The 24163-nt window shown below is 41.5% G+C and overlaps 2 protein-coding genes across 2 annotated transcripts in view; both read right to left on the reverse strand.

Annotated features, from left to right (window-relative positions):
* Window positions 1-1448: 1448 nt before the first annotated feature.
* Window positions 1449-10448, reverse strand: hspa8 (heat shock protein 8). Its single transcript, XM_089016717.1, has 9 exons — window positions 10327-10448; window positions 6836-7053; window positions 4800-5005; window positions 4574-4726; window positions 3168-3723; window positions 2851-3053; window positions 2256-2454; window positions 1947-2179; window positions 1449-1865 (listed from the first exon to the last, which is right to left on the reverse strand). Exons 2-9 carry the CDS (start codon window positions 7038-7040, stop codon window positions 1668-1670), a joined length of 1953 nt encoding a protein of 650 aa, XP_088872843.1. The 5' UTR covers window positions 7041-7053; window positions 10327-10448; the 3' UTR covers window positions 1449-1667.
* Window positions 10449-14784: 4336 nt separating this feature from the next.
* The window catches only part of hyou1 (hypoxia up-regulated 1), a 41814-nt gene continuing 32435 nt past the window's right edge, over window positions 14785-24163 (reverse strand). The window contains exons 22-24 of the mRNA XM_089016657.1: window positions 16202-16457; window positions 16015-16119; window positions 14785-15935 (exon numbers count right to left, since the gene is read on the reverse strand). Coding sequence (XP_088872783.1) covers window positions 15889-15935; window positions 16015-16119; window positions 16202-16457 — 408 coding nt within the window. The 3' untranslated portion in view covers window positions 14785-15888. The remainder of the gene's footprint in view (window positions 15936-16014; window positions 16120-16201; window positions 16458-24163) is intronic.

Raw genomic sequence — 24163 nt, forward strand, 5'->3', positions numbered from 1 at the left:
GTTGTCAAAATTAGAGAGAAAACGCCTAAATAACGCGATAGTGAATCGTCGTGTGTTGCACCAAGACAACTATTTGATATTCGCTGACACAAATTCCCAGCAGACAAATCAGCTCGCGCCATCTTCTGCATTTTCTGGGACTATACATCAGTCCTGATACCTCAAAATGAGACAGAAGGACTTCTTTAATCGATTGCAAACATTTGGATTGGCTGGATTGGATATGCCTTTATTAGTCTCACAGTGGAGAAATTTACATTTCAGAGCATTTCATTTTATGCTTTCTTCTTCAGAACTATTTGAATCATATTCATAACTGGATGAGTAACAAGCATCTTCTCCGAATCTGAAGCCAATGCTTGTTTTGATTCTCGAGCAAGGCTATAGACGTCTTGGCATGACGTCACAAACTGGGGGCGGGACTTCATGTAAATGCCAAATTTGCAGCTCAATTATTGCAGTTTTAGCACACTTAAGTCATTTTTATTGGTGTTTTGCATTTGACTAAAAATATCAGCCTGCGTGTTTTGGGTATTTTAGCTGCTATAAAACGTTTTTCTGATGTCAGGAAACAAAAACATGGTGTCGGTTGTCCTTTAAGTGAGCACAGCGCCTCGTCCTCAGAGCGTCAACTGGGAGGGATTTCCTCCCCACCCACATACTCTACGCAGCCAGCTCGTCGGATCAGGACCTGAACTTGTTGGCAACACTTCAGCATTGCCGGGCACTGATTGGTCAGTCAGCCTTGGTGGCCGTCACGTAAACACCCAGCCCTTGAAACCTATGTGGCTGCGTGCGTGTTTGTGACGCACAGTACACAGCCAATCGCAAGCAAGCTCGGACGGAAAAAGGCTCGCAATACAACTTATAGCATCTCGGTTAGAGCAATTTTTGACATACTGTACACGCAAAATTGTACCTCTTTCGTAACTCGAATGTTCGTAACTTTGGGAGCATCTGTATTGATTGCGTTTGGAGTGGACAGTGCCACCGAAGAAAAGACAGGAAGAGCTGGAGGTCGCAGATGATTTTGAGGTTTTCTTTGGGAGTGACCAGTTTGGATAAGATCAGGAATGAGTGTATGAGAGGGCCAACTCATGAAGATGTTTTGCAAAGAGGCCAGACTGAGATGGTTCAGATAAGTCCAGAGGAGAGTGAATACATTGGGAGGATGCTGTGTCTTGTACTGCCAGAGGAAGAACGAAGAGTTAATGAATGAACAACCCAACTGTATCAGTGTGTGTGTCATTGTGTCAATGCGCTTCACAAGGCTGCATCACTATTCAACATTGATCGAAATGAGCACAATTAGTTACCAATTTAAAAATCTCATCAGTAATTATTGGCTTTTAATACAATTCTTCATTAAAGCCTGCACTGTTTTAATTCCGATTCCACAACTCCCTTTGGATAACCTCAAAAGAAATGGGGAAAAAAATAGTGACAAATAATGTAGGGCCAGTTTTATTTGTCAAAGGAAATACAACACCTAACCATCAATACAATGCATCTCTTTCAGCTATTAATTCAAGTTGCAAACATCAAAGAAAACTTTAACCCTGTTTTTTACTCCTCTTTGAAATACAATTACACTCTGCAGCATGAACAAAGTGCTACAAGAGGGCTACCTTCTTGACGCAGGAATAGTTAGCTTGTGAGTTATATTTTTAGTCAACTTCCTCGATGGTTGGGCCAGAGGATCCGCCACCTGGAGTGGCACCACCAGCACCGGGGAATCCACCAGGCATGCCTTCTGGCATACCACCTGCCATGCCGCCAGCGCTTTGGTACAGCTTTGTGATGATTGGGTTGCACACCTTCTCCAGTTCCTTCTGCTGGTGTTCATATTCATCCTTCTCAGCAGTCTATATATAAAAGGGGAGAGGGGGGGGGGGGGGTGAGTTTACTTCATATCATTAAAACACAAAGTACATTTTATCACATACCTGGTTCTTGTCAAGCCAGCTGATAACCTCGTTGCATTTGTCCAATATGTTTTTCTTGTCATCGTCACTGATTTTGCCAGAAAGCTTTTCATCCTCCACTGTCGATTTCATGTTGAATGCATAAGATTCCAGTCCATTCTTAGCAGACACCTTGTCACGTTGCACATCATCCTCTTCTTTGTACTTCTCAGCTTCCCGAACCATGCGCTCAATGTCATCTTTACTGAGACGCCCTAAATGCAATCAAATGATTAATTCCGGTACTTTTTAAACTTCACATGAACAAATACCTTAAAATTAACACTGTACCTTTGTCATTTGTGATTGTAATCTTATTCTCTTTGCCAGTGCTCTTGTCAACTGCAGAGACGTTCATGATGCCATTGGCGTCAATATCAAATGTCACTTCAATCTGAGGAACACCGCGAGGTGCTGGAGGAATGCCTGTCAGCTCAAACTTGCCCAGCAAGTTATTATCCTTGGTCATGGCCCGCTCGCCTTCATATACCTATGGGGGTTGGAAGCAACATTTGTAACACACCGCAGCAGTAAATGGGGAAGCAGGCCAAGTAAATACTCTGCATATTTGATTTTGGTTTGGAAAAAGTACATAGCAAGTTTGTAGAAATGTAAAATAATTAATCAGCCCTGTTGGTGAAGGTAACGTCTTCCCTGCTGGCGCACATTTTAATCAAGCATGTTTTATATGTTCAAACGACTTCCCTGTTACTTTATTATCATAGTCAACGTGACAAAAAATGTCTTCACTCGATCTGACTTCAAAGCTAAACCGAGAAAAAAATACCACATTCATTTTTGTTCCTGGTCCTCTTGCCATAACAAATGTCACATTGCTAAATGCTAGCTGCAGTGGAAATGCCTTCGATACATTTTAACCACTGACCTGGATGAGCACACCTGGCTGATTATCAGAGTATGTGGTAAAGGTCTGAGTCTGCTTTGTTGGAATGGTGGTGTTCCGTTTGATCAGGACAGTCATGACACCTCCTGCTGTTTCAATACCCAGAGATAAGGGAGTAACATCCAGAAGCAGGAGGTCCTGAACATTCTCTGACTTATCACCAGACAGGATAGCAGCCTGGACAGCTGCGGACAGAAACGCAGCAAATTTAACATTCTAAAAGCCGTTTGGTCCAAGTATTCGCTTCATCCAAGGTACAATGCAGAGAATTGCCTTTTTAGGGACATGAACCAACTTACCAGCCCCATAGGCAACAGCTTCATCTGGGTTGATGCTCTTGTTCAGCTCTTTGCCATTGAAGAAGTCCTGCAGCAGCTTTTGGATCTTGGGGATGCGAGTGGAGCCACCAACCAAGACAATGTCATGAATTAGCCCTTTGTCCATCTTGGCATCACGCAGTGATTTCTCCACTGGGTCTAAGGTCCCACGGAAGAGGTCAGCATTGAGTTCCTCAAAGCGAGCTCTGGTGATGGATGTGTAGAAATCAACTCCCTCATATAGAGAGTCAATTTCAATGCTGGCCTGAGTGCTGGAAGACAAGGTGCGCTTTGCCCTCTCGCATGCTGTGCGCAGACGACGCACGGCTCGCTTGTTGTCACTGATGTCTTTCTTGTACTTGCGCTTGAACTCCGCAATGAAGTGGTTGACCATGCGGTTGTCAAAATCTTCCCCACCGAGATGGGTATCGCCAGCGGTGGATTTAACCTCAAAGATTCCGTCTTCAATCGTCAAAATTGACACGTCAAAGGTGCCACCGCCAAGATCAAAGATGAGCACATTCCTTTCCGCACCAACCTGAAATGTTTAGTATTTTATAAAGCAATGCATAAAAATACAAAGACTCCTAACAATAGACACAACCTCAATCCAATAAATTGGGATATTGATTTCAACAATGATTTGCAAATAATGTTCATTTAATTGACCAGTACATCCATCCATCCCGCTTATTCCGCATTAGGGTCGCGGGGGCCACTGGAGGCTACCCCAGATGTCTTCGGGCACGAAGCGGGGGACACCCTGAATTGGTGGCCAGCCAATCGCAGGGCACACAAAGACAAACAACAGTCACTCTCACACTCACGCCTAGGGACAATTTGGAGTGGTCAATCTGCCTGCCATGCATGTTTTTGGAGTGTGGGAGGAAACCGGAGGACCCGGAGAAAACCCACGTGGCTCCGGGGAGAGCATGCAAGCTCCACACAGGGAGGCCGGACCGGGACGCGAACCGGCGACCCCTGCACTGTGAAGCCAGCGTGCCAACCACTCGACTACCGGGCCGCCCCCACAGAATATTTTACATTCTGATAAGCTTATTTTCTGCAAATGATTATGAACCAAACTGCATTCTGTACATGCCATGTAGTCTAAGAGCAGGTACTAAAGCGGCTTTCCCCACAGTTCAGATCTGTCTCCTTCGACAATGGAGATGCCAGACCGTTGGAGCAACAGCAGATCAAGTAAGGGGCTAGAATTCCACAGCGATCGCTTCTACAACTACTGTCCTCAGATATCAAAAGCTTATTATTAAACCTATCAGGTTTATTTTGGAAAGGGTTAAAATGATGATATTCTATATGTTGATGATTCTTTACCAATGACAAATGTGATCGATTTGAATATTAAATATAGAACATGAGCTTACTTTTTTGTCCAAGCCATATGCGATAGCAGCTGCAGTTGGTTCATTGATTATTCGCAGAACATTTAGGCCAGAGATTGTTCCAGCATCCTTTGTAGCCTGGCGTTGGGAATCATTGAAGTAGGCGGGCACCGTAATCACAGCATTGTTGACAGACTGTAAACAAACAAAACGTGTACATTTACAAAACAGTTCTCATATAAATACACGCAACTCATTGTGCACCTACTTTTCCAAGATAAGCTTCAGCAATCTCCTTCATCTTTGTCAGCACCATTGAGGAAATCTCCTCTGGGTAGAAGGACTTTGTCTCACCCTTGTACTCAACTTGAACTTTTGGGCGAGTGTTGTCATCAACGACAATAAATGGCCAGTGTTTCATATCAGATTGTACAACTGAATCATCAAACCTGCGGCCAATTAATCGCTTGGCATCTGTACGAATAAAAAAGGGGAGGGCGGATAATGTTATTAGATATGCTATACTATTTAGGCAAAATTCTAATCACTTCAGTAGCAAGAGCGAAAAAAGGAAAAGTACCAATTATACGTACTCGTGCTCAGTAATGCACACGAATCTGCCCAAAAGTTGGACTCCAAAGTCATGAAAGTATGTCAACTCGGGAAAATGTATGACAATAATACGTCTGTGTAAGCTCTCAGTCGTACAGGAGTTGTCCATCGGTAAAAACGTTTCTACAGCAGTCATCTGTACAAATTTGAAGGTGTCGGAGGTTTCGTTTCTCATCCAAGAAACTGTCAGCGAATTGACTGTTTCATACTTTGTAAAAGGGTTTGAACAAAAACAATCCCCGTTTATCCATTTTGCCACTTGCAGCGAATTATGGCTTAGCTTGCTAACAGCAGATGACTGAACAAAGTAAACTGCAAGGCCGTGATCAGCAATTAATTTAATAGCAATTGGCAAACAACAGTAGCCAAAATGGAACTGTATAGTGCCACTTAGCAGTTTTTTTTTTTTTTTTTAACAACGATACTAGTGCAGCGTGTTCTACCGGAAACAAATGCCTTGTGTGTTCTACATACTTGGCAATAAAGATGATTCTGAAAATGGCAATGCAATGAGAAGGATCACTAGATTCGTATTCTACAAACACAATATTAAATAAGAGTACTATTTTTACTACTGGGGATACATAAAACATAGTGACACAAATATTTTTGAGTTAAGGACCAAACCCAGTCACGGGCAAACCGGATTCGGCCCATTGGTGTAAAAATATAATAATATATGCATTCAAATAATGACTACCATATTACATTAATTACTGATTAACCCAAAGTAGCGCCAACCGAAGAAACTCCCTCTATTTTGCATCATTGGATTCGAAACTGCGACATGAAAATGACTTTTGAGAGCAGTGATTTACTGGAATTGCAAATGTCATTAATTTAAATTGATATCATGTAGATGGAGGCATCCAAACAAAGAACAGTCATTACAGAAAAAAACTGAAATGTGTATTTTATTAAACAAACCCTTTTACAAAGTATGAAACATTCAGGAGACACTTTACTTCAACGGTTTTGGTCTGTTGATGTTTGATATGGACTGAAAAATGTGCCGTTTTTTTACATGTACATGTACTGTATCTTGTGCTGACCGGGCCCGCCCGTCGAACTTTACAAATGAATGTGGCCCCTGAGCCAAAATATTTGCCCACATTGACCTAAGCCATTCATGCCTGTTTCAGTCTCTTGGCACCCTCTATTGATGGAACGTTAAGTTGACACTGCAGTCTGATATTTTGCTTAAGAGGAAGAGCTTCCTTCACCACAGTGATTTTGTTTGTTTGGGGTATTTTACCAGATTATTCATGTAGTCATTGAAAATATCAATTCAATTCTGACAGCCCGAATGTTCTTAAGATAAATGGTCATAGAAAGCTCAACGGACAATAGGGTAAACACGGGAGGTAAATTTTCAGCACAAATGCCATCCATTTTGCCACTTGCAGCGAATTGTTGTGGTTCAATTGACATTCCGGCAAGCAGATAATCATATCACTAGCAACATTTGCTTTCACTGTCCAGACCTGAATTTTGATTTTGACTTTGGTACAATGTTTGTAAAAAAAACAACTACTGCAGATGTTTTAAAATAACCATCAGAAAGTCCCACAACGGGGAAATCTACAGTCCACATCAGCAATTTGAAAGGGGAAAAAACAAAAACTGTACAAAATGCAAGGGGTGGAAAGATTTAATAATCATCCAGGTCTACCAAAAGTACACGTCACTTACCAAAGACTGTATTGGTAGGGTTCATTGCAACCTGATTCTTGGCTGCATCACCGATCAGCCTCTCAGTGTCTGTGAAGGCCACATAACTTGGTGTTGTCCTGTTTCCTTGGTCATTAGCAATGATTTCAACTTTTCCATGTTGGAATACACCAACACAGGAGTAGGTGGTCCCTAGATCAATACCAACAGCTGGTCCTTTCGACATGCTTGCTGTTTCTCTGGAAAAAGAAATTAAAAATGAATTTTGTCAAAGCGATTTAAAATGAAACACACAGAAGCCACAATAAATGTCATGAGAACACATTAAGAGGCAATGATGCAAGATCATGTATTATGGGGTGGCCAACCTTTTTTGACACAAGATTTACTTTTCATGCAGCCAACCTATCACGGGCAGTCTTTCGACTCTCTGCCTGGGCTTCCACCCAAGAATTACAATTCTTGGGTGGAAGCGGTCAGTGTGTCAGGTTGTGAGTGGGATCTGTTTCTTCACACGAGTTTCAATTCCCCATTGTGCGATTTCATGCATTTATTTACTACGTTTGCAATATCTTGGGAGCCAGTCTGGACTTGTATACATTGCGTTTCGTTCGCATTTACTGAAGAATTGAATAGATGTACGTACTCTTGTTTTTAAAACAGGAAACGTAGGTTTGATTTAAGTTCAAGAGATAACCTACAGAAAAAAATGAAGTCAACTCGTTCACGAATTCACACGGGAATTGAAATCTGCTGCAGAACACCATTACCGAGTATATTCAAGATTCGCTTTTTTTTTGCGAGAGGGTGAAGATCAAGTCCTTCTCCATCTTGAGTTTGAATTTCAGAACTGTATGTAATGTATTTCCATCCCAAAAGGGGCTGTTGCGCATTGCAAAAAAAATGCAGCCTCCTATCGCCAAATGAGGAACACTGAGTGGCGGGCCTTCCATTCTGTGTTTTAACGGAGGAGAGTGCGGCGATCATGACAAAGTGTGTTCGTCATGAAAAGCGGTCTACGCTTGACACAATATTGGACTGGCAGCGTAGCTGCAACACTGAGTGTGATCTGTCGGGTGACGGTGAGCAGCAGAAGCAGGCCGAAGTCCACATGTGTTCGTTTTATTTTGTTTGCGAGGTGAATTCCTATTGTAATAATCTCTTAGAGTTCAGATGTTCAAAAAGCCCAGTTTGTCAAGTTTTGTTCCCTTCATCCTGTCATCACAAGCGCACGTGTTGCTACTGTTAGGTTTCAAGCGCATTGTCAATGCCTTTTTTACCTCTTTAATGCTGCGAGATGAAAATGGTACAGTATGTTCGTAAATATTGTACAGTATGATGTTAGTAAATATTTCTACAGAGCCTGGTCCGAGTGGCGTATCCCCCAACTCCCACAAAGCATCAGCCACACTAAAAAGAATTACAGTAGTGAACAGGCACGGACAGACACGCGCGCGTGTCTCTCTCGCACACGCACACGCACACACACACACACACACACACACACACACACACACACACACACACACACACACACACACACACACACACACACACACACACACACACACACACACACACACACACACACACACACACACACACACACACACACACACACACACACACACACACACACACACACACACACACACACACACACACACACACACACACCTGTAAATAGTTCAAACACATGTACACATCTATAATACATTATTTTTGTTGTTTCTGGTTCTGAATCTGATGTTATAAATCTAAATAAATGTAGTTTTGTCATCAAGTCATTTTTTTCCTTTGTTGTTTCATCGAAGTAAACAACTGTCCAGGTGTTTGAGGTGTCACTCAAAGTTAAAAATATGCGCCTTTCTGCTTGAATTTGCTTCTCTGTAGAAAAAGCTAATTTTCTCAGCTTTTTGGGAAAAATCAGGCATTCGGCCTGAAACCGCCTGATTTTAACAGCAGGTATCTCCAGCACCAAATCAGCTATGAATGAACTTTTTTTTGATGAAGGAAGAGAGTCTAAGGCACAGGTGTCAAACTCGGGTCATCGAGGGCCACCGTTCTACATTTTTTCCCCCCCAAGTCTTCCTGTTGCAAGGCACCCGATTCAAGGGAACAGCCTCAATGGACACACCAAATTCAAATGATCAGATCATGAGCGCTCTGCGGAAGTCTGACATTGAGCCTGTTCGCTTGAATTAGGTACGTTGCAACAGGGAGACTTGGAAAACATGTAGGACTGCGAGGACTGGAGTTTGGCACCTCTGGACAGCATTAGAAACCTTAGTAAGGTTTATGTCAGTGGTTATTTACTTACTAAGGTTTCTAATGCTGTGTTGAATTTTTATGTAGCCCATAAACTCAATATTCTGTGTGGCCTAGAATTTGAGTGAAAATTACAAAAAGCACTGGAGTGGGCAACATTTTTCATGTCTGGCAGTGAATTAGTTAATTTATGATATATTTAGTAGTATCTGGACTGACATTGACTAAAGCTCAAAGATGAAATCGGAATTTGTAATAGCCAATTCCCCTTGGGCCTAGAATTCGTCACTGTAGCAATTGAACTATAAGACCCAGAGCAAAATAACACCACCAGCCCACAACAAAATAACCACCGACATAAACGTCAACGTTACAATTCTAAAAGGCTTTTGAATTTTATTTTTATTTGGACTTCTTGGCACTGCTATTTCAAATATTTTGTATTTTATTTCATCGCGTGCAATGACCTGTTTGCTATGTAAAATTGAGATGTATATATCGGAACGATTTCCTAAAATTAATGAGCCAATGTACTCAATTCTTTGACGCTGGACTTAAACAAGAAAGACATTCTGCAATGCTGGCACTTCATTGTCCCCGCCGCCCCCGACTTAAAAGATGTGATGGCAAAATTAAAAACTGTAACCCATAGAAACAACGTCACTCAATGTGCAAAATCATTCGAGTAGCTCGTCGAATGACCATTTTATGGCCTTTCATCAGCGGACACAAGCATCATGTATTACAAAATGGTGACCCTGGTGCACGCTCATGTCCTACCATACAAATATTAGACAACTAGCGCACAATACGTACTCTGGGCGATTAAAATGGGAAATCTCTGTATTGAATATTTCAAATCATTCGTAATTTTATCTCTCGACTAGGTTTTGGCGTTCGTACTCGCCCAACTCCTCGGCAAGGATGCTGAAGTCAACCCGTTAGCTTAGCTCCAGGGCAGAACGTAAGCTCCTTCGCCCCCAGCCACATATTAATCTCCGCTCATTACCTAAAGCGACCGCAAATGCCATCTGTTTAAGCACTCTTCTCTTTTATATATATCTCTACACATACATATGTATATACACGGTATATATATACACACACATTTATGTGTATATATATAGATAATATATCTATATATATCGTGCACAGTATGCAATGCTAATCGTTAAAACAGGTATCAATCCACCTTGCAATGTAAAAATTAAGAACAACATAATGAAGAAACGAAAATGACTCACCAAAGCGGAAGGTTCTGGAATATTTTAAATAAGAGGGATGATGGAGGCAAGGTCTGGGATGAAGGTGGGTTGTCCTTGGTGGTGAAGCAGGAAAAGGAAGTACCTGCGAAAGACCGTTATTTATTACGGTCAAAGCACCCAATCACACGCAACGTTTTCCAAACGCATCCAACCAACCATCAAGGTCCAATTTTGTGACGTGCCAACCAGAGTGGCCGCTTACTATGTGACGAATGTGTTTCGCAATCGAACGTGATAACCGTATGGCTTTAAACAATAGGACCATCTTTCGAGAAGATTCTCGACTGGCAAATGCGACAAAACTGAATCAGTTTTAAGGCGTTACGTAATATACAAATTAATTTACTGTCATCAAAAAATTACAATTGTAATTGAGACCACATTAATTCTACCCAAGTAGTTCAAATTTTGAATTTGAAAACGTGCCGAAATTATTGAATGAAAACATTTACCATATGCAGTTTGCATCACAGGTCGCATTACGATTCATGTGCCCCACATTGTGGGGCACATGAATCGTAAAAGTCAGTCAGTTTTCAAACGATTTTTTTTCTAGCTATTCCCGAATACCTTCTTCTTTTCCTTTCAGCTTTTCCCTTCAAGGGGTCGCCACAGCGAATCAGTGTTCTCCATCTTCAGAGGTTTGATTCGGATGTTTGTTTTGGCTAAGCTTATAACTAGAGTGAATTAAAATAACACAAAGAATGATTCATATTTTTCTGCTCTTCAGCCACACAGTATTTTTTTTTATCAATTATATAGTTTGATTATCAAAATCTTGTTTAAATTAATTTTGACAGCATTTAATTTGTTTTCCTGAAATGCATTTAATGAAGATATAAACAATAAAACAGATCATGATTTACATAGCAGTTTCACAACAGCTGCAGATGTAACAAAGTGCTTTCCAAATCAGTTAACATGAAGTAAAAAGATAAACCCAAGAAAAAAAAAACTACATCAAAACATGGACAGCCAAGAGCTGTTGGTTGAAGTAGTTCAAAATGAAACAGGAGGGGGTTAAAGTGTCCCTTTTCCGGTGGATCAGAGACACCATGCTCATAATGTGTAAAGAGTCTTGATGTTTCTCTTTATTTGTAAGTGGGTAGTTGTCAGATATCCCAGGCTAACACGGTAATGTGTCCCAGAGCTTGATCGTGGCGTGGAGTCAAGCAAGTCGTGCTGTGAACTCCGTCTGACGCTGGGCGCGTCTCGTGCGCGTCTCTGTGCGCGTCTCTGTGCGCGTACCTGTGCGCGTCTCTGTGCGCGTACCTGTGCGCGTCTCTGTGCGCGAGTCTGTGCGCGAGTCTGTCTGTGTGGGAGTCCGTGTGTTTCTGCGGAGGATTGTAATGCCCCTCAGCTCAGCGTGACAAATGATGCGCAGAGTCGCTGTTATAGCGAGTCGGTCTTTTAATAACAAAACTTAGCAGTTTTAACAAACAAACAGGAGCTGTTGCTACGCCACAACTCACGCGCAGACACCAGCCTCCCAACTTCCTTTCCCGGAGAACTTGGGGGTTTTCATGGGGGGCCAAGCCACCACCAGGTCGCCGCCATCAATGTTTACGTCATCCCTCGTGGCCGTTACATCCCGGCGTGGCGCCGTAATGGCGGGCTCGCGCTCACTTCGGCACGGATTGCTAGCATAATCAGCATAAACATGACTTCGCTCTATGCCACTTGACACTGGCATATCTATCACGCATGGCACTGCTTCTTCCTTTACCTTTATAGCAGCCAGGTCGCCGTGCTAAACGGCCTCCTCCGCAGTACGTTGGCCCGTTTAGAGTGCTCGAACACGGGGGACAGAGTTTTGTGCTCGATATGGGTGGGCGAAGGGAGGGCGTTTCAGTAGACGGGCTCAAACCGGCTCATTTAGTTGCGGGCGAGGACATTTCACCGGCCCTGGTTCCACGTTGCGAACGCCCTCCAAAACCCCCAGCCTCACCGCAGCATGCCAGGGTTGAGTGTCGATCTACCACTCAGGTCTCACCCGGATCACCTGCACCACCGAACGGAGGACTGCGTAGTCATTGTGGCAGGCTGCTCAAGCCCCCAGCAAAGTTTTCACCTTGACTTTCCTTCTGGGGGTTCTGGGTGGGTGGATGCTGTTGGGCGGGCACTAGGACCAGGCATCTCACCCAGCAGGTGCACGGGAGGGGGCGTCTTCATGCTATATATATATTTCACTGCATTTTCTGTTTTGAGCGAGATTCACTTGTTAGCCGTTGGAATAAACACGTCTCCACATTCAGTCGTGTGTGCTCTTTCCTCAACGGCTACAGTATGTTTTTATTGTATTTTATTTATTATCGTATATATGCTTGTCTGTGACTGTAAAGTGTCATTGAGAGCTTTGAAAGGGGCTTAAAATAAAATGTATCATTATTATTACTACTACGTATTTTGTGTGAATTTCAGGACTGTAGCAATGTATTTCCCTCCCACGAGGGGCCACAGTTGAAAACAGCTTTTGGTCGCTACGTGAAGAACACGGGGAAGGCGGACCTTTCTTTCGGTGTTTGTATGGAGGAGCGGCGTGCATGGCGAAGCGTTTTAGTTAGTGTTATTTTGTTTGCGAAGTTAATTCCTCCTGTAATAATCTGTTATAGTTCAGATCCATTATGTTCAAAAAGCGCAATTCGTCGAGTTATGTACCATTAAGTTCATCCTGTGACATCACAAGCGCACCTGTGGTGCTAGTTTTATGTCTGAAGCGCACTGGTGAAGGCTTTTTACCTCTTTGATGATGTGAGATGAAAGTGGTACAGTAGGATCATGCTAGTAAATATTTCTAGAGAGTCTTGTCCGAGTGGTGTATCCCCCGACATTTATTCCTTAACAAAATGAAAGGCTTTTCTTGTTCCTTGCTTACACAGTATGTCAATGTCCAAAATAAAGCAATTATTCTTTCAAGTAACACACGCATATTCATTCACATCACAAATCCCTGCATTTTTAACCCCATCAAATGCATGGTATCATTTTAATCACTCTGTTGGTAATGACATTTATTTTCCACATGTAGGAGTAATAGAACAAATAATGCCTTATGATGCTCCGGCCCAGGAGCAAACCGATTGGACGGAAAACCTCATCTTTAGAAGATTTCACATTTTGTAAGACCAGCGATGAAAAACAAATCTACAAACTTATTTTTCATTGTAGTGGTTAAATATCCATAAGGAATATCAGTGATGTGCAGTCGGGAGGCAGGTGAGGCCGTGCCTCACCTGTCATTATGGAAATAAATAAAAATAAATTAAAGTTATATTTATTTAGTGATTTGTACTTTACATTTCTTTTCCATTTAACTTCACCATTTTTGGATTCTTGTCAAACTCGCTGAATTTTGACATTTACCGTTCAAATACTAAGTAGAGACGAGCGGTGAGGCAGCAGCCGCCTGAGCATCACCATGGATTGCGCAAAGACTACGCTAACTGTGCTGGCTTGCTCTGCAGCGAGACCGCATTGCTGTCTCTCTGCATATTGCTAATAAAGTGTTCAAACACTTTTAGTATATGAACTAAATTTCTACGGTTTAGCTGGTGTATATAATGTAGTCACTGTACATTATAAACACTGTATTTTATTTTTATCAAAACTGTGTGCATAGGTGAGGCACACAGGCGCTGGTGATTCCAGAGATTCTTCTTGAGACTCCTGGGCTGCACAATAATAGAATTAGTGACAGCAAGCTACAGTAAACAGTTAGCAAGTAAAGTGCAACCCTGCAGTCATTTTTTCATGTTGCTTGGCCTTATTTTCAGAATGGAGGATTACATATCTAAATTGAAACAATTTTCTAAACTGGACTTTCAATCGAAGAAGGAGATAATAATTAAAGAAAGACCAACACCGGAGCTAAAAGGTTTGCTTCAGACAACGGGACAGAAGACGGACTGGTAAACATGAAAAGGCTGGCTGTGTGGATGTCCAGCAAGAAACCGCCTTTTCTGCTTTTCCTGCCTTGTCTCTCTGCCTCCTGAGACAGAGAGACTTTTAAAACTGAAGAAAGATAAGGAAGGCTTCTACAAAGAAGTTATCGATGCCTTTCTTCAGAAGGAGCGGCGCATGGACTTCATTTACAAGTAAAGGTAAAACGATAATAACGTTTTTTTAATTCTTTTTTTTCTATGCTAGTTTGTATGTATAAAGAATCCTGACATGACATTTTAAACAAAACACGTTAACTGTTGCCAATCAAATGGTGAATAAGCTACTCTGTAGAGTTCATATGTTTGTAAATCGGACCGTGATGACGTCAGTGCCGCACCAGCCATGAACATCACCGCACGTCACTGAGGAATATGTAGACTAATTGTTACAACTGTTACCCAGTGGGCTGAAATGCAGAAGTGCAAATCAGTGACTAGCAGGAATTTTGGAAAATTACACCAAATGAATTGCACAAAAGCATTCTGAAAAAGAAAATACCAGTCGACAATTATTTATTTTTTTTTCAGAGCATTTTTCCATCAATAGTTCAAACTGCAGGAAAAAAAAACACCCGAAGAACATATTTCATTTCAAATAAATTGGAAAAAAAAGCATAGCATTTGGAATAGTAATAATCTTTCGAGCAGTGCATACTCATACTAAGTCCAGAAGCAACGCGTTTATTCGTTGTCGTCTTCCAATTAGCATGCTCTCAAGAGTATTGGTTCGGGTCGCCATACATATGGTGTTACTTGTCACAACATATCAGCTCTGACTTCAGAGAAATATGTTTTTTTTTCCCTAAGAATTTGAACAATGGACTCATGACTGCCAGGAAAGTCTACACATCCCATGTTATACCGTGAAATCACTTTTTTAAGTCGTGTTTTTACGTTGAGTTATATCTGGCTTCGAGAAATGTCACATTTATGATTCCTTCACTGAGCCCATCAAAACAATTCCTTATTTTTGGATAATTCCTTGCAAAAACTAAAGATTTTCATTGTACTCTTTATAAACCGATAATCCAACATGACATTCAAACTAATGTGTTGCATTGACTCAGTGAAATGTTACAATTGAAGTTCTGTTTTCTTGCTCCTTCAAAGGGCCTGGGAGAAGTTGGTGTGCATGTTGGGCTGTCTGGAGAGGATCTTCAGCATACAACATTAAGGTTCATAGAAACACAGTGCAGAGGAGTAAAAACAAATATTAACAAAAAAAACATGTTGATGTTCTTCGTCACAGAGTGAAGTATGGAAGAGGATTAGGGCCACTAAAGAAAAAAAACAAGGTTGGCATAAAGTCAGAATTCTGAGAATAAAGTGAGAATTCTCAATTTAAAGTCAGAATTCTGAGAATAAATTTAGAATTGACACTTTAAAGTCAGAATCTTGCCAACCTTGGTTTTATTTTCTTCAATGGCCCTAATCCTCTTCGGCAGTGAAGCGTATGCTGCTGAAACACTTATAAGATAAAGGAGAGCAGTCATCACGAGTCTTTAAACGAAATCAACATCAACAAATGGACATCAGGTTGAAAATGAAGGAAAAAAAACATTTACATCATGAATAAATATTGTGATAACTCTTCCAGTTGTTATAACTCATCATCTAAGTGGTTGTCAGATGTCGCTTTCTCAGTCCCTGGAAATAATGACAAAGTTGGGTTAGTTACAGTTCATACCAATGAGACTGCCATGACAAACCTATACAGCAAACCAACCTGATTGGGTTTCTTCTGCAAGCTGTGATTTGGTACCAGGTTCTATCTGAGCCGTGGTCTCCTCCGTAGGCATGGCATCAACGGGCAGCTTGTCTTCTAGGCTTTCTAGATTTAAAAATGTCATCAAAAAAGTCATTCTATGAAGTCAGTGCTCCATTTTGCTTTTGAGTGTGTAAGCATCACTCACCAATCGTTTGGTCTGAGCTTTCCTCTGTGGGGAGGATGACTTCCTGCTCAGTGGTGCTATTGGCCTTGCTGCTTTTATCGGTTTTATTCTTAGCTTTGGCTTTTGGCTTCGGCTTGGCAAACTTTGCCTTATTGAGAAGGTAGTTGACTTCTCTGTCCAGCAGGGCAACCTTGGCCTCAATGTCTTTGGAAAGCATGACCGGGTGCTCTTTTGGAGAAAGTTTCTCCTGCTCGGCTGCAATCTCATTCCTCCATGTCTGGACAGATGGGGTGAGTTTCATGCATTAGTTTAGTTTAAAGAGGCCTTTTCTATCACAACTGACCAGTTAAACTTTTCTTTGTTTGGGGTTTAAAAAAAAAAAGACTACAAAAAGGGCTTCTTTCCTGACAGAGTTTCAAATTAAATACTCATTTGCCATCATGTAAACTAAACACAATCAGATAAGCATGCGTGTCTCCATATGCAAAGTTGTATCCAGTTACAGATCCGGCCTGCATGTCATTTTATGTGGCCTGTGAAAGCAAATCATGAACGTCAACTTCCATGATCTTCGATGAATTTGTATTGACATATCAAATTCTAACGTGTAATAAATACAGTAAAGTCTCGTTATATCGATATTCAAGGGAGTCCGAAAAAATATCGATATAACCGGGACTATCGATATATCCGACCCTGTTTGCATGTAATTTTCTCCATGCGTGCATAGAAATAGTATCGATATAACCGGGACTATCGATATATCCGATATCGATATAACGAGACTTTACTGTAATGAGATCTTACAGTAATGTATTCACTCTGTTTACACCAACTTGAATCAACTATATCGTTAACTTGGGTGATGTAAAAACCACAGGTAGTAAGCCATCAATTTGTTCCGTACAAGTAATGATACATCGAGACGATTTAACATTGACTCGGTTGCATTGTCGTAATGGCCCTCCAATGGATGGCTTCAACTTCAAAATGACCCGCGAGAAAAATAAGCTTGACACCAATGTGTTAGAGTGACATGGATTCCCGCAATCTGAGAATCCGATCATTCCTCTAACTGCAAATTGGTTTGGAAATTGTGACCAAGAATTTCATTTGGTTGCATGTGTGCAAAAGCATACATTTTAATGCTGCCACCCACTAAGCAATTGTATTCAACATGACATGCTAGGTGATAAAATGTTTAAGGCGAGCCGTGTGAAAATGAAGTGGAAATGACTCCATGTCTCATCAAAAGATATGAAAAAGCATGACATTGCCTTTAGGGGGGCATATATTCATTTGCTGGAACGGTGAATTTCCTGAATTATTTCTACGGTGATAATTGGTGATCGATGGATCCCGTAAAGTAAAACCGCTCTTGTCCATTGATCTTGTCACCTTCCTCTCAACTGTTCTTAATATTATTAATAATAATAATAATAATAATAATAATAATAATAATAATAATAATAATACCGTTTATTTCAAAGCGCCTCACAAAACTCTCAAGGACACTTTACAGTCACGGAATACAGTAATAATATTTTTTTTTTCTGCGCGGGTGAGCAGCGGCAGCCACTCGCGCTAGCGTTATCCTCTGAGATGATGAACAGGCTTTCCATTTTGGATTTTAAGGCGCGCTGTGAGCTTTTAAGAAAAAGAAAGGCTTTTGGATGCACTTTTGAGTGCGGACAATACGGTAAATGCATTGAAGACAACCTTATTGAATTGCTTTACATGTAATGAAAAGAAAGCGGGTTCGGTAGGTCAGGCTTTAGCAAGATTGGCCAGAAAATTGTAATCGGTGCACTCCTAATTGTTGTTTTATTTTTAGTCATTACTGTAACCATATCACACTGCTTGAGGGCAATGTTGTCTTCACAAGGGGGAATAGGAGCACGGGTTTGAGGGGGCGAAAAAAAGGTGGTGGAACAGTATTATTCAAGTTAACACTGGTAGCAGAGGATGATGAGATGCTACAGAGTCCCTCCACCATTTCAAGAAAGAAAGCCTTACGAAAGTTGGAAAAATGAGGTCGGAATTTAGACAAGTCACCGACATGGAGAAGAAAAAACAAGCCCTCGCAGTGGCTTTGGCACTTTCAGGTAGGGCACAAGAGACGCGAAGGAAATTCCCGCAGATGGATCTAAATCAAGGGTGGGAAATTAAATTTTATCAGGGGCCGCATGAGAAACCTGAATTGTGTCAGAGGGCCACCAACTTTCTTTCATTGTAAAATTCTCAAATTAAATACTTTGAATAGCTGGTAGTGATAATCAGAAGAATAACACACTCTGTCAATATTTATATTTGGTTATGTGAAATTGTGGTGTATTGGTTAAATAAGAAAAACAATTATTGAACCAATGCAATTTATTTTTAACTTCTTAATCTACAAACACAATAACTTGTCATGTTTTCCACCTCATGTTACCTCTTCAGTGAGAATAATCCACTCTGTTCTGGGCTTCAACAAGGGCATTGAAATCTGGCGGAATGTCTGAAGTGGCTATGCGAAGGACAGCTGAGAGGTGGTCATCAGTCATAGAGGAACTGAGAATGTCTGTTCACAATGATAGGTAGATTCAAAGAGGACTAGGATCCTCTGAGCATGCTGATCTTCTGACCTTTCTGAATACAGAACTCCCGAATCTGGTCTCTCAGGTCCCAGACAATTTTCAGAACCTTGCCAAGGCTGAGCCACCTAACAGTGCAGTGATAGCTTATGTCACCATGTTCAGCCTCATTTTCCTCCCACAAAGCAACAAACTGTCTGTGATTTAAAGCTCTCGCTCTGATGACGTTAACTATTTTAGTGACTGCATCAACGACCGGTTTCATTTATAACACTGTCTTACATAACACTTCCTGATGTATGGTACAATGCAAAAATATCAATTTCTGATCAGGGTTCATTTCGGACACTTTATCCTGCATTCTCTTTAAAAATCTAACATTTTTCCCGGTTAGATTTGGACAACCTTGTAGATTTGACAAGCTTGTCCCATTTTAGTCCTAACATGGCCATACGCATGTACCTCTCTGAACAAGTCATTACCAGGAGTTGTCCCTTTTATTGACTGCATGGCTGCCAACTCCTCTGTGATTTGAAACGTAAGAAGATGAGCAGCTGGGCGGTGTCACCTACATTGCAGCTCTCATCCAAAGCCAGAGGAAAAAAGTCTAAGTCGGCCGCTCTGTTATTCAGCTGAAGCTCTAAGTTTCCCGCGATGTGCTCAATTCGCCTCGTTACAGTGCGTCGGGAGAATGAAACGTTCTCAAATGCGCCATTTTTCTCTGGGCACATCAGCGCAGCAGAGTCCAATAAACACTCCTCAATAAACCCTGCGTTGTAAAATGCCCTACTTTTTCTGGCGATTTTGTGAGAAATGACATAACTTGTCCTGATGGCTCCATCTCTGGAAGTGTGAAGTTTAGTGAAGGCTTCATGTAGCAGTGATTTGTCAAAAACAATGGACATAAAATAAGCTTTCCTACAGGGAACTAGCCAGACATTTTTGTCAAACCTCCTCCAGAAGATAATACAGAAACACTTTGGAAATTAAAAAAGTGCATGTATGGTTTAAAAGATGCATCTCTACATTGGTACAGAGTGAAAGAGTGAAGGGAGGTATTATATCTAAAGTTGACCCAGTAGTTTTCTACTGGTTGAAAAAAAAATACAATAAATAACCGGTGTTCTTGCTTGACATATTGATGATATCATTTGGGGTGGATCTCAAATGTTTGAAATGTCTATCATGGCGCATCTCAGCGCGAAATTCAATGTTGGTTGTGAAGCTGATAACTTTTCTTTTGTGGGTGTAGTTTTGGATTGGATATTGGATATGCCTTTATTAGTCTCACAGTGGAGAAATGTACATTTCACAGCAGCAAAGTGATGAAAGGAATGAAAGTAGCAAAATGAAAAAAATGAAAAATGAAAAATGCAAAATGAAAGTACCCTTTTGTAACAAAAGGGTAAAAATACGGTAAACCACATACATCGAAAGTTTACAGACTATTCATCTAACACTGTTGTGAGCGGCTGAGCAAGACTCACCAGTTACTGATGAAGAGATCAGCTGAAATTAAAAATAGGACAACTCTTGTGAGTTGCAAGACAGATCAGACCTGATGCCATGTTTGATGGCAGTAATCTATTGCTGATAAAAGGCTGCATTTGGAAATCAGTTCCATTCAAGAGCAGAGTGATTCAAAAGGAGTTTAACAGGTGCTTTTTTTGTCAAGCATTAAAGGTCAATTGGCAGACCGTCTAACAAAAAAGGAGCGGGTGTGGAAGGCGGTAGCCGGTAGCATAGCTAGAGTGAGTTGAAAGCGCAATTGCAAAGTTTTTTTTCTTGTTGTTGTTGTTAGGTGGGATAGTGTTTTAACGAAAAGAATAGAACATCCTTGAAGTTAGGATTCCAGTACAGTGAGACCTCAGTTTACGAACCCCTTGGCTTATGAACTTTTCGGTTTACGAACGTTACATTTATGAACATTTTACCTTGGCATAAGAACTATTTTTCGGGATACACACGGAGCGCCACAATGAGTGATGTGTCGTTGGCGAGCGAGCCCGTTCTCCTAACAAGAAAATGGCAGTCGACTGGTTTTGTCCTCTATTGCCCGTCCCCAGTTTTCGGTGAAAGCCACGATTGGTCAAGAACGCAGCAGTGAGGGGATGTAGTTTAAACATTAATAAAGAGACAGGCAGACGACAGCGAGAGTGACAAAATGGATAGAAAACAGTGAAATTTGGACTAGTTTCAACTTTGATAAAGGCAGAGTGTAGACTGCAAGGTTAAAATATCCCATCAATCAGGTTCCACAAAAACAACCTGCACAAGCCATACGCTGTACACCTGATGCAAAAAGCTATCAACCCAGCTAAACAGAACACAATTGATGAGGAACAAGGTAAAATGATCGCAGAGAAAGCACCTACAAGGGATCATTCCTCAAGATGGTGAAAGAAGGCGGCTACGTTCCTCATCAAGTGTTTAATGCTGATGAAAGCGGCCGGCCACTCCATTCCATCAAGCCATCAACGACCATCACAAAGGTAAATAAAACGACTTTATTATACAGTACAGTTTATTTCTTTAATTATAATACCATAGCACATTTATTATACATTAAATAAGGCATATTTTGAGTAGTTTTAAGGCTTAGAAAATTAGAAAGTAGAAAATTATGTTTTATGGGCACCTGGGAACCGATTATTCTCATTTCAATGGTTTCCTATGGTTTTTCAATGGAGTCCAAGACGGGCGCCCGAGTAGGCAGCCGTCAGCAAGTGCTCATGAGCCTGTTTTTTTCTTTTGGTTGTTTTTGTCTTGTTTTGTGTTTTCTTTTGTCACATTGCGCTGTTGTGCGTCGTGTGGAACGGATACGGATTGTTTTTCAGCATTTTTGGCCACGACATTCATCAAGGAGGAGACTGTGCTGAGCGGTCTCGCCTTTTCGGCAGCATGAATATGCCAGTACTGTTTTTGAAAGGGAGGAATGTCGGTGCCATTCGACTGTCATCGCTGGACAGCAAAGGGGCCATTATGCTTTTTTTGCGCCTGTAATGGGCAGACTCTTCACAGCCCTGCTTTGTTCAATGGAAAGGTCGGTGCTGTTGGACAGTCTGCGGTTGGATGGATGCATGGCTTGAGGAGGAGGCTTGAGGATGGCTTGGAATTGAAGCAGATTTATGTGGGACAGGAAATGTGAGACAATCTCTTTTTGTCAACGGATGCTACAGCTGCGTGTTTGCTTTCAACATTTAGCTTGTAGTCGACGTGCACATTCCACCATGATGTCCCTGATCCACTGGTGAAAAGATGCTTTGATCCTCTCGTCTTTCATCTAGAACTGCTTTATGTAAGAAAGAGGGTACAGAAAGTGCTAAAGAATGAATGACTCTGTGTCTTTGTGTTGTGTTTTTTTTGTTATTTTGACTTCAAGACGGCGCCGCGAGAGTGTCTGCCTTTCCAGCAGCTCATGTTTTTTGTTTTTCTACTTTCATTCCTTTTATCACTTTGCTGCTGTGAAATGTGAATTTCTCCACTGCGAGACTAATAAAGGCAAATCCAATCCAAATCCTATGGGAAATTAATATTTGGAATCCTGACATTTTTCAGACACTTTTTTTCGACGCTACACCTTCATAATGCTGTAGGAACATTTCTCATCCAACCACTTGGGAGTTAAATTGTATCTAAAAAAAATAAACTGCATTTTTCCTTTGAATTGGTAGTTTGGACAGCTGGAGTTCTTATTTCCAAACACTAGATTGCCTTCTACTCATTCAATTCGCTAATGATTCTTTTTGATGGTTATGGGCCGCTAAATGGCGAATGGCCCCTTTTCACAAAGTATGAATGGCAGGGAAGCCAATGACAAATTTTGATGCAATTGGGCTTGATCAAACGAAAAATGTTCCTTGTAAAAATAGCTCCATGTTCAAATATCTTCTGGCTGTCTTTTGCAAACAGTAGAGACATTTGTCCGTTCGAAAGAAGTTTATAGTTACAACTAAAGGGGGTATAACTTATTGTGATTATGTTTTACTATAGCTATTATTATTTAAATGCAGTGCACATCAGAGGAATTTCTCGACATTTGAGTTGGAAATTGTATTATCGGCAAGAAAGTTAAATAGGCACCTGAGTCAGCCAGTGATTCAAGCGGAATCAGAAATTGCATTGTATAGGGTTCCGCACTAACTGGCTTCTTTCAGAATCAAGAGAGAGGGATCCTCCAGAGCAGGAGAACTCCCGGGCACCCACACCGCAGGGGTGGCCAAAGATTAAACTGACCAGCTGAAGTGCGCCTGTCATGATGCCATGGACATCCTGAGCAGGAGTAACTGATGGGAAAGACACATCATCAACAGGAAGAGCCTGTTGGACGTCCTGAGCAGGCGTCTCTGACAGACAACGTTGCACCGCGCATGACTGAAAAAAGACGAGGACAACAACCATTTTCAGATTGCCAAAACTTTTTCTCCACACAACCCAGAGGAACCAGGGGGGATAGCCACATCAGCAGGAGAGCCTGCTGAACATGCCAACTTGTGATAACATTTTTTGAAGGCTATCCTCCACCGGAAGAATGTGGCGACATGCAAATGTGTAGCCCGCAGGTAAGCTGCAGATGTGATCATCTTGGGCAACACTGGATTAGTTGCAGCAGCGGAAGAAGACACGCGCAACGTGCTAAATTTTCGATTCAAATGCCACAGGAGACGTGTGAACATTGGCCTCCAAATTCAAGAGCAGTGATTGACAAATGGTGCTTTGTAAATTGATAGTCTGCAATGTCAAAAATGAGCCATGTTTTCCAGAAAAACATGTTCCCAGTTGGCAAATTGAGACTTCTCATGTCTCAACTGGGAGGAGTGATGATTAAGATAGCTCCAATTCTTACTTCTTCTTCTTTTCCTTTCGGTTTTTCCCCACAGCGAAGCAATGTCCTCCATCTAACCCGGTTTTGTGCATCCTCTTCTCTCACACCAGCTTCATGTCATCCTTGAGAACATCCTCTTTGGTCTTCCTCTCAGTCTCCTGCCTGGCAGTTCAAGGCTCAGCATCCTTCTCCCGATATAGTCACTCTTTCTCCTCTGGACATGTCCAAACCATCTCAGTCTGGCCTCTCTGACTTTCTCTCCAAAGCCTCTAATATGAGTTTTCCCTCCTTACTGAAAATTTTCAATTTTGGTAGGGCTGGAGTTAGCGACAAAATCGTTCCCCAAGAGAGTTTGTGCCCTCCGGGAGGCAGACGTGCTAATCACTAACACTTACTAACCAACTAACGACTACTAACAATTATTTACTGCCTTTTTGCTAATTTCCCCATTGTGGGACGAATAAAGCTTTTCTGATTCTAATTCTGATTTTGTGAGAGAATGCACTGCAGACCCTTCATGATGAGTCAGACCTCGATAGGGAAAGAAACAGACCCAGGAAATGTGGGATGTGTAGAATAAAA

Source organism: Hippocampus bargibanti, linkage group LG16 (assembly GCF_051943395.1).
Source record: "Hippocampus bargibanti isolate YZ-2025 linkage group LG16, ASM5194339v1, whole genome shotgun sequence".
Taxonomy (NCBI): Eukaryota; Metazoa; Chordata; class Actinopteri; order Syngnathiformes; family Syngnathidae; genus Hippocampus; species Hippocampus bargibanti.